Source organism: Pyrgilauda ruficollis, unplaced genomic scaffold (genome assembly GCF_017590135.1).
Source record: "Pyrgilauda ruficollis isolate IOZ18807 unplaced genomic scaffold, ASM1759013v1 scaffold67, whole genome shotgun sequence".
Lineage (NCBI taxonomy): Eukaryota > Metazoa > Chordata > Aves > Passeriformes > Passeridae > Pyrgilauda > Pyrgilauda ruficollis.
The window spans coordinates 139,449-149,605 of NW_024528488.1; the positions used below are offsets into that span (position 1 = coordinate 139,449).

General features: G+C 56.1%; 1 protein-coding gene across 6 annotated transcripts; it reads right to left on the reverse strand.

Annotated features, from left to right (window-relative positions):
• Positions 1 to 142: 142 nt before the first annotated feature.
• FAAH2 (fatty acid amide hydrolase 2) lies at positions 143 to 9,752 on the reverse strand. 6 transcript variants are annotated; one of them, XM_041484654.1, is made up of 11 exons: positions 7,483 to 7,847; positions 6,887 to 6,969; positions 6,453 to 6,586; positions 5,968 to 6,177; positions 5,445 to 5,564; positions 4,821 to 4,956; positions 3,909 to 4,026; positions 3,453 to 3,572; positions 2,432 to 2,543; positions 1,587 to 1,781; positions 143 to 960 (listed from the first exon to the last, which is right to left on the reverse strand). In XM_041484654.1, the coding sequence occupies exons 1-11, from the start codon at positions 7,804 to 7,806 to the stop codon at positions 785 to 787; spliced, it is 1,728 nt and encodes a 575-aa protein (XP_041340588.1). In that variant the 5' UTR covers positions 7,807 to 7,847; the 3' UTR covers positions 143 to 784. The 6 variants fall into 6 exon arrangements, 4 of the variants coding, with proteins under 4 accessions (XP_041340588.1, XP_041340589.1, XP_041340590.1 ...); XM_041484655.1 differs by lacking the exon at positions 7,483 to 7,847 and adding an exon at positions 7,068 to 7,363; XR_005956585.1 differs by lacking the exon at positions 143 to 960 and adding an exon at positions 2,630 to 2,843 and having other exon boundaries at positions 1,764 to 1,781; positions 7,483 to 7,917.
• Between the last annotated feature and the right edge of the window lie 405 nt (positions 9,753 to 10,157).

Consider the following 10,157-nt stretch of genomic DNA (forward strand, 5'->3'; position numbering starts at 1 on the left):
CCGGGGGCCGATGCCAGCATCTCCACTGCTGTCCCACTTCAATGGCCAGCAGTGCTCTGACACATCCCTGGTAGAGATGGGGCTGGGGCCTGGCAGGAGCTGGAAGGGAGACAGCCACGAGGAAAAGGACACACAGCCATAGTAGACTGGACAAGCTCTTTAATACCTTGCTGAACACAAGTGCTGAAATGCTCCCAGCTGTGCCTGACAGCTGCACACACTGCAGAGCCCAGCACCCACCACCCCACAAAGCACTGTTGGTGAGGCAGGCCTATGGCTCCTCCAGCCCCCTCAACCCCTCTCCCTTTTTGGTCAGAGGGTGGGGGGAAGCCTGCAGGAGCTTGGGAGGACTGTGGGGGCTAGCAAGCCTGGGTGCAGTAGGCACAGTCCAGCCCTGAAGGATGCTGCACAGCTGCCTCCAGCAATCCGGAAGCACGTCCTCTGCCCGGCTCTCACTCAGCGCTTTGAAAGCAGAAGGGTTACAGAGCTGGCCAACTCCACAGTCTGGAAAAGGTGGGTGGGTGCCCACTGCAGGCAGGATGCAGACAGGGCATCCTCAGACTGTAGCACTGGGGCTCCTGAGGCATTCGGGAAAGGCAAGTCTCTCCCTGACAGAGGGTGTCACAGGGATGAGGACTCCAGTGGCAATGGTCCAGCTGTTCCTGCGCTGGAGACACCACCAGCCACTCCCAGCAGGGTGCAGGGGGATGTAGAGGGAGCAGGCAGTGCCGTGATGGGATCAAGCATCAGCACTTGTCACTGCCTCTGTTCCTGCCTCCCAAGGTTAACCTTCCCCTGGCAAAACCCATCCTCCAAAGGCTTTCTCCAGGTACCGAGCCACTGCCAGCGTCAAGTGGTCATTGTAGGAGGCTGCCACCAGCTGGATGCCCAGTGGCAGCCCCTCACTGCCCAGCCCCAGCGGGCACTGTGTCACCGGCAGGCCCAGGACATTGAAGATGGCTGCAAGAGAGAAGGTTGGATAGATCAGAGTGAGCACAACGACTGGGATACATCACTGCCCGGCTCTCCCACCCTGGGCAGGCAGCTCTGTCATACAAAGCACCAAGATCCTGGCAGCTGGTGCTTCATGCAGCAGTGTGGAGACATGGTGACAAAGGACATCACTGGCCAGAGATTCCCAGTGCCCACATCATGTGTATAAACAGCATCCATGAGGGATGGCACACACTGTGGCATGCCAAATTTGGGATATTCCTGTGCCAGGCACCAGCCTTCCATCACTCCACAAAGCAAGGCAGTGGCACTGAGGTGTTCAGACCACATAAGGGGCCCCAGGCGGTACCTCAAGAGATGGCAGGTCTCAGGTTCCTGCTAAACCCCACTACCACCCACAAAGTCACACCTGCCCTGCTGTGGACAGGCACCTTTGGCAAAAGGTAAAAGATGCACGACAACCCTCACTTCACTCTCTGGAGCAACAAGACACCTCTCTTTGCTGCACAGCCCACCATCAGCAATGCAAACACTATGGATACAACAGCCCAGCTGCCAGCCCACACTGCTGCCTCAGGGAGATCATTTTGGTTAGCCCTAGCTGCAACTCCACAGGAGCCAGGGCTGCTCACCTGTGTAGGCAAAATTGAAGGGCATGCACATGGGCGAGTGGTGCTTGGGGGCGATGGTGGGGTGTGAGGGGTAGAGGAGCACCCCATCCGGCCCCAGCAGTGCCTCCATCTCCTCCTGTAGGCTCTTCCCCATGCTCACCAGCTTGGCCTTCCCACTGAGGTTGAGGTTCACCAGCTTCTCTGTCAGTCCCAGAGCTGCAGCAAAGGGTAGAAATGCGGACAAGAGCGTATGACAGGACCGTGGGCTATGTGGGGCAGAAACACAATGCCCAGCCACATGCAACATCCCCTGCTTCTGGGGTGGCTCCCCAAGTACCCCTTCCTGCCAGTAGCCACAGCAGATTGCCCCCTAGCACAACCTTGTGGGCAGCATTCCCTCAGCTCTGCCAAGGGACAAGCATTCAACCTGCCCTTTCCTTCCAGCTTTTCCAGCCAGTGGGGTTGAGCAGAGCTGGCATAACGACCTCAGCACTCATTAGACAGCAGCACAACTGCACTAATTAGGGTTCCTCTAGTACCTGCTGCTAGGAAACAAGATCGGTGCAGACCCTGAGCTCTCTGAGCCCCTAGCAGTTCTGGCGTGGCTCACAGCAGAAGTGAACCCTGCCCCCAGCTCCACCATCCTCTCTCCTTCCCCAAGGTACCCACTCCCATTTATCAAAGATCCACACTCTTAAGCTTGCATGCAACTCAAAGACTCAGAGTGTCTTTGCCAAACTAGGCTGAAGCTGCTCAGGGCAAACCCCGAGTTGCTCCACTGGGCATTGGAAGGCTAATACCTGCCTTTAACAACTTGCCCACCCCACCACTGCCTCTGCACTTCCCAGGGCCCCTGCCAGCATTACCAATAGCTGGGAGAGTGTGAGAAGACAACCCCACGAGCCACTTCATCAGCTCCCACAGCGGCCACACTGGCTTCCCATGGTCCCCCAGCAGGTCCGTGAATCTTTGTGCCTCCTGTAACACACCCACTCCCCCTGTCAGCAAAGCCAACATGCAGCAGGGAAGCACAGACTGGCAATGGACAGTGAAATTCTGGTTACCCCATTATCCCAATGTGAGATGCTCCCACTTTCACACAGGAGATGCCCATCAGGAGCTCCACAGCTCTGACGCTGATCCAGGGCAGCAGCAGGAGCATTTTTCCCCATCAGAGAAAGCAAGGAGAAGGGAGAACCCCCCAAAGCAGCACCCAACTGACACTATGCAAGGGATAATGTCCCAGAGGCACTTCCTCCTGTGATATGACAACGGGACCTGGAAGAAGGAGGCAGAGGAGCCAGACAAGCCCTCGTTGGTGTGGTGGGGCTGGGCCGTTTTATCACTGCCTCTGTGCCAGGAACACACAAGTTATGACACTCCCAGAAGTTTATTTTATTACAAAGTACTTTCCTGCATGCACAGAGCATAGCACAGCAGCTGCCATTCCAGGGAAAAATTACACAAGCAGGTCTCCTGCTGGAAAGCTGCTAGTCCCCTGCCTGTCCTGGCATCCCAAAGGGTGTTAATCCGAGCCTTCAAGTCAGAAGACACAGCATGGGGCAAAGAGCAAGGCAGGATGCCCCCTGCTTGGCTGACTTACCAACCTGCATGGAAAAGGTCAATGTGCCAAAACAACCTCCGCTCCCACCCCAATTACCACATTGCTCCTCTGCTGAGAGCCAGGGCCTCAACCCACAGGACACCAAAGGAGAGGGTGTTGTGCAATTTTAGGAAGAGATAAAAGGAGGATTGGGGGGACACATGGAGCAGGGAAAGCCCCTGGATAGGTTTGGGAAGCCTACAACTCTCCACAGCTGGCCCCAAACAGCTGTTTCTTCCCTGATGCCACCAAAGTTGTGCCTTTGCCAACTCACTCTGACACACCTGCCCCTCACTGTCTTTGGATGACATCATGGCTGACCAGATCTGGAAAGAATACTTCATCTTGTGGATTGCCACATGCTGAACCCGGACCCCGAGGTCACTTTCGAGGTGCTCCACCACCTGAAGGGAAGAGCAAGGATGGGCTTGTTTCCACAAAGATTTGATGCCTGCCATCAGCCCGTGGAAACTGCAGAGAAGATAGTAAGGGGACCTGCTTGCGAGATCTTCCCCTTGTGTCTTCTTTAGCCCCAAAGAAGAAAAGTTTTTTCTACTTTTTAACCCCTGAAAGCACAGGACTGGGATGCAAGGCTGCCTGCACAGCCCTTCATTTCACCAGCTCTTGCAGGAGCCACACATAAAGCAACTCTTTCCCCTCCCCAGGGCTCCTCTGACTAGTCTCCCCACGTTCTATCTTCAGGCTTACCCCAGTTAGCACCATCCTCTGCTGCTTCCTACCTTCTTTTGGGCCTGCAAGATCTCCTTGTCCACAGGTGATACAAAAATGGACCCGCCATCATGATCCATGCAGTGGAATTTGATTTGCTCCAGCGACACTTTCTCATTCAGTTTCAGCCTGGGAAAGGAATGGTGCTTTGTCACAAATCCATCCCCAGCTCCTCTGCAACTACTAGAGGTTCTCACACACTTGTTATGTCTCCTCAAGAGATCCTGCTCTGTCCCTCAGGGTGGCAAGGTGAGACCCTGAAGACACAGACACTTACTGCCCACAACGCATCCAGCTGCTCACCTGCCTCCTCAGACCCATCCAGTTTCTGTTGGTACAGTTCTCATTTCTCCAGAAGCACCTTGTGACTACAAACTCTGGCTGCAGCCAAGGCTGGGATTGCACAAGAGCCCAGGAAAAAGCAAAGTGGTAATGGAGAGAGCAACTGTGTGCAGGCTGTGGCAAAAAGAAGGGCTGCCCCATCTGCCCCATCTCCACTCTGCCCCTCACTGGCATGCAGCATGGTTGCACTTGATTGCACGGACCAAGAACTGAAGGAACTGAACCGGCCATGGTGTGGGGATGGAAAACTCCTCACTTAACAGCAGGAAAAAAGGCACTGTAATACCCAGGAGCAAGGCCAGCCCTGGGAGGGGTGTGTGGGACAGAGCTGGGAAGCAGCTCACCGGTGAAGGGAGAGCTATCAGTCTGCCCATGGCTGCTGGCTCCCGGGAGCACGTGGGTGGTGGGAAGGGCAGTCCCAGCAGCCAAGGTCCTGCTGAAGCCAGCAGCAGAGGAAGGAAATCAGTAACAAGCAAACTAGGCAGGTTGCAGACCTGTCTCGTACAAAGGCCTAATACACTGTGACGACCAGAGAGCTGCCAACTCCAGCTCAGCAGCTTGGAGCAGTGGGAACAACTCACTTGCTGACCCCAGGACCGGCCATGACTCTCAACACAGGCTCCAGGTCCTCTGCGTAGCGGCACATGGGCCCCGTGCACAGGTAGCTGGTCCGCACCCCATAAGCATCTGGGAACTGGCCGTCATTGGGCACGACCCCTGAGAGCAGAGAAGTCAGACAGTACCCCAAGCATCGCCTCCAGACGGGGACAGCCCTGCTGGGGGGGTCTTTGGGTGCAGGGAGACATGGTTTCCCAGGGACTGTACGCCCCACAAGTGCTGATGGCAAGGTCCGTGGGGTGGGAATGGGAGGAAAAGCACCCATTCAGGCCACTGCAAGACAGAGAAACATCCCTGCAGATCCCAACCTTGTGAAAACATCCCATGCTGAGGATGCAATACTTGGGTAAACCCCTGCCTGTCTCCCATGTGCCTGGCATTCTGCCACCAAAAGCTTCCCAACTGCCAACCCCAGCCGTGCTTCCTCAACAGGCTTGTCCCATGCAAGAGGTTACCTGACTCCTTACAGCAATCCCACCAGCGACCAGCATAGGGGTGCCCTGAAGGGGTTCATCCCACAGCCCCCATTCCACCTCATGGCATTTCTGCTGGTAGGGAAGAGGAGGAGACCACAGCACCCACCTTACCTGTTGTGGGTTTATGGCCAAAGACTCCATTGAAGAAGGCGGGCATTCGGATGCTGCCGCCGATGTCAGAGCCCACACCCACGACTGAGCAGGCAGCTGCCAGGACACAGCCCTCCCCACCTGCACAGGAGAAAACATGGCAAAACACCACAGATTTAGGGTGCACATCATCCAGGAAAGCAGGAACACCTCGAAAGCAGGGAGAGTGGGGACCTAAAAAGCAAGAGGGGTTGGGGACACCTTGGCTTTAGTGATGGGTAGGGGATAGCTGGGGAATGCAGGCCAAAGGGATTTTCCTGCTGAAGTACAACAGAGCAGGCTGAAGCAATGCCAGATGAAACATCCAGAAGGGCAAAGCAGCTAGACCTCCCAACAGCCTATAGCAGTGCCCAGGAAAGAGGCCTGTAAGCTCCACAAGAGCCCAGGGACACGTTAATAGCTGTGTGCAGAGACTTGGAGCTCTTCCCCCACTGCATTTTAACCTGTCACTCGTGCAGGACCCTGCTGAGGTGCGGGGGTTCACCTGAGCTGCCGCCCACAATCCTCTGTAGGTCGTAGGGGTTGTTGGTCCGCCCGTAGACCCTGTTGCTGGACTCGTACCACATGCAGAGCTCGCTGCAGTTGGTGACACCCAGCGGGATGGCACCTGCCTGCTTCAGCCGTGACACCACAGTGGCATCCGAGGTGGCGATCACGTTGCGGCGGTTGACCAAGCCAGAGGTGTTGGGCATCCCTGTGGTGCCAAGGTCAACAGGAGGGAGGCATCAGGGCCAGTGCCCCGAGACAACCCAGGGCTGCAGGAAGCAGGTTCCCAGTGAAGGCTGCTCCTCTGAAGCACCACAAGCTCTGTAGCACCTGTGTGCTACAAACGAACACAAACACAGAAGCCCAGGCAGAGCTTGGTGCAAGCCAGGGAAAGGGAGACTACTTGCCTCCAAGCACCTGCCACAGTCACCCACCACTATGGGGAGCACATCAAGACCGGGAGAGGCACAAAGACAAACCCACCATAGAGAGAAAAGGCCTCCTTAACGGTGATGGGAACTCCCAGCAAGGGGAACTTCTCCTCCAGGCAATCATCGGCAGGACCCTCCGAAAGCAGCTTATCGACCTGCCGGGCTTCCTGCAGGGCCTCCTCAAACCTGCAACAAAACACCCGGCAATGTTCTGGCGCTGGATCAGAGAGGAGCGGGGTCCCCGCAGGGTGGGTGGACGCCAAGTGCGGCAAGAGCTTGTGGGGGAAGTGAGACTGCCTGGTCTCTGCCGGAGCCGGGAGCGGCATCCCGGCCAAGCCGCCGCCGGCCGCTCGGCCCGCTGCTGCTGCGGTGGCGGCGCGGGGATCGCCGTGCCCCTGGCGTAGTGCAGCGGTCGGGCCCCGGGCCCGAGGAGAGGCAGGCGGGGAGCCGCTGTCCCCTCGAGCGTGCCCTCTGCCTCCAGCTCACCTGTCCTTAACCACGGCATTGATGAGGGGATTCACCTCCTTGATCCTCTCCACGTACGCCTCCACCACCTCTATGCACGCCACCTGGGCAGGGGGCACAGCGGGTCCTGCCGTCAGGCGCGGGCGCTGGGCGGACCGAGACCCGCTGTCCCCGCTCCCCCTCCCCGGGGCGCGGGTGGTACCTGCCGCGCGCGGAGCAGCTCCGCGAGGCGCCGCGCGGGCAGCAGCAGGAGCGCGTGCCGCGGCGGCGGGACGGCGCGCGGAGCGGCGTGCGCGGGGCCGGCGCGCGGCGGCGGCAGCAGCGCAAGCAGCGCGAGGCAGGCGCGCGACAGCAGCCGCAGCAGCAGCGCGAGACACCGCTCCGCGCGTGACAGCGCCATGACGGCTCTGCGCGTGCCGCCCCACCCCGCCCCGCTTCGCGCGGAAGTGACGTCAGGGCGACGCCCCGCCCGCGTTGCCGTGGCGACCGTCCCGCCGCGGCCCGTGCCCGTGCCCGTGCCGGTGCCGGTGCCGCCGGCCCAGGGGCCGCATCGGCCCGGACCCCCCCGGGAACGCACCGACGCCCGGGGGGGCGGGGAGAAGGGAGGCCTCGCCCACCTTGTGTCTCGCTGCGCGGCGCTCAGGCCCGCTCTGCCCGCTCCTCTGCTCTGGGACAACGCAACGGCTCCGGGGCGCACACGGCAGGCGGGCTGTGCTGCCGTGAGGTGGCGGCGGCGCTCCCGACGTGCGGCGTGTGCGGCTTAGCGAAACGCGCCCCGGGCAGGGGCTGCCCCGACAGCCTCCCCCGGCCGGGTACGGTGACAGCCTGAGGCGCTGGGCCGAGCCCCGCAGCCGCAATGCCTCCGAGCTGCCCGCGGGAACGTCCCGTGCTGGACCGTGAAGGAGACGTTTCCCTTTCCGGCAGAGGCTGCCCGTCCCCATGTAAAAGCCTGTCCTCTGGGTCAGACTGCACACAAACGCTCTATTGGGTGTCTAAGGTAACTACGGGACATTAAGAACTATCAGTTTAAGGTTGACCTCAAATTATAATGTTCTTTTGCGTTATAAACACCGAGCCTCATTCTTGAGCTTTTCCCTTATAAAATACAGCTATTATCACACTTAGTTTTAAACATGCTCTGAGGTGTTCAGGTGCTTGATTATGGAAACAGGAACGGCACTGTATAATCCTCAGCCCTCAGGGCAAAATAATTGGCAATGCTGGGAAAAAAAAATACTGTCTTTTAAAGCAAGGATTTAAGCAGCATGTGAGCAGGCCTTACTGCATCTCTTCCCTTCCACACAGTTGACAACTGAATTACGAGCACAAAGCAAGGCTACAAAGGGATACGTTTCTTGTGAAAATCCTTTATGATCGCAGAGTCAACATATCAGCATTTATAGAACAATCTGCAGCACAAGCGCCCTAGAAGGCCATCGGCCGACCTCTGTCCTCTAAAACCTAAGCTGACATCGAAATCATCTTGATAGTAGTTCTTCTTTCACAATCTTATCAAGGATACTTCCTTTTCTCCCTGCCTGATGCAGGGAGAGGAGAGGAGGAGAGGAGAGGAGGAAGATGATAAGGGCTCCCTCAGAGCTCAGGAGTAAGTCAGGTGTCTCCTGTTTTCCAGAGCTAAAATAGTAAAACTCCTCTAAACTACCCTCCTAAATGTAATCTCACCAATGCTTTTGTCAGTTTTTTTTCCTCAAACTCTTAGTGGATTTGCTGGTTCCCCCCCTTCAAATCCTGCCCAAATGTTGGCAGAGAGGGGTACAAACCAAAATATTTCTGTCCTGGGTCTCTGCTTCTGTTGCTGCTCTGTAGAAACCTTCCCTAAGCTCTGGCATGGAGAGTGTCTTTCTTTGTCATGGAAAGTGTCTTCCTCAATCTTTGTCTTTTAACATTTCAAGAACAGAGCTTTGGAATTCACACTGGATCAGCTGCTGCATTGCTCTCTGTGAGCTCCCCTTGTCCCTGCTCTTCCCGTTGCACACCAGTGCTGTCCCAGATAGCAGCTCAGGCTGCTCCTCCATTAGGTCAAGGTGAGGAGTTTCCTGGGAGCTGAGGAAAAAGAATGGCTGCCAGAGCTCATGACAGCCCAGTAGAGCTTTGTTTCCATGAAAAATGGAAAAATAGGATACAAGGTGCTCTAGAAATAAAGCAGCAAGGTCTGGAAGCCCAAGGCTGAAGTGATTCGGACTGTTTTTCAGTTACCATAACCAGCCAACCAAGCAAACACCACCCTGGGTGCACACTAAGAAGCCAGTTAATTCCAGTCTGATTGCCAAGAGCATGGGCGTTGACATACAGAGTGAAGCTCACCCATTCAGACCTGTCCCACCAAGGGACACCAGCTGCTTAGAAGAAAAACATGTTTCCAGGTCTTGCACTCGGGGAGTTTATATTGTCATTATCCTCAGTCATTTCATTACTACCAAAGGCTTAAAAAACCACAAGAGGTTATCAAGGACACATGTAAATCTGGAGGGGTTCTGCTGGCTGTGTGGATGTGTGTTGCAACCACTAATTGCCTGGGAAGCCATGGAACAGGCTTTGGCAGCTGAGTGGGAGGCTGGTGGGAAGAAGAGGTGTGCACTGATTGGCAATACCACAGTCTGGCTGCCTTCACAGTGTTCTCCAAAGCTCTTCTCGATCTAGTCCCCAATGCACAAAAAATACCTTTTTGGAAATTAAAAGAAGAAAAAGAACCTGATAGCACAATTCTTTGTGAAATGAGCTCTTTAAATCTTATTCTTAAAATAATGCTTCCAAAGAAACCTGGGGTTTGTGCAGCACATGGGGGGAGTGGGAAGGGATGTTTAAAGGCTGAGGTTTAAACACAGCAACTCAGACGCTTAATTCCTAGCAGATCCCAGGGGGGAAAAAAAAAAAAAAAACCAAAACAAACAAACAAAAAAAAAACCAAAAAACCAAAAAACCAAACACAAAAAACCCATAAAAACCCCTGAATGTGATGGCAGTTCCTCCAAGCCTGCCCTTAGCCAGATCCACCACAGAGAGATTCTGTGCTCTGCATTTCCATCAGTTGTGTTCTTGCGTGCTGGCCCGGGATCCATCGGCAGATGTTGAGTGCCCGTGCTGCTCACTCGGGGCTTGCAGATAGAGCTCTGACCTCACCCCTCTCTTGCTCTCGCTGAGCAGGGGGTCTGGTGGAGCACAGGAGGGCCCCAGCCCCAACACCTCATTCCCAGAAGGGCAGGAGGGCACGGAAGCAATCCCATCCTGCCTGTGTAAAAACACAGCAGCTGGCACTGCCAAGGTCTTGGGC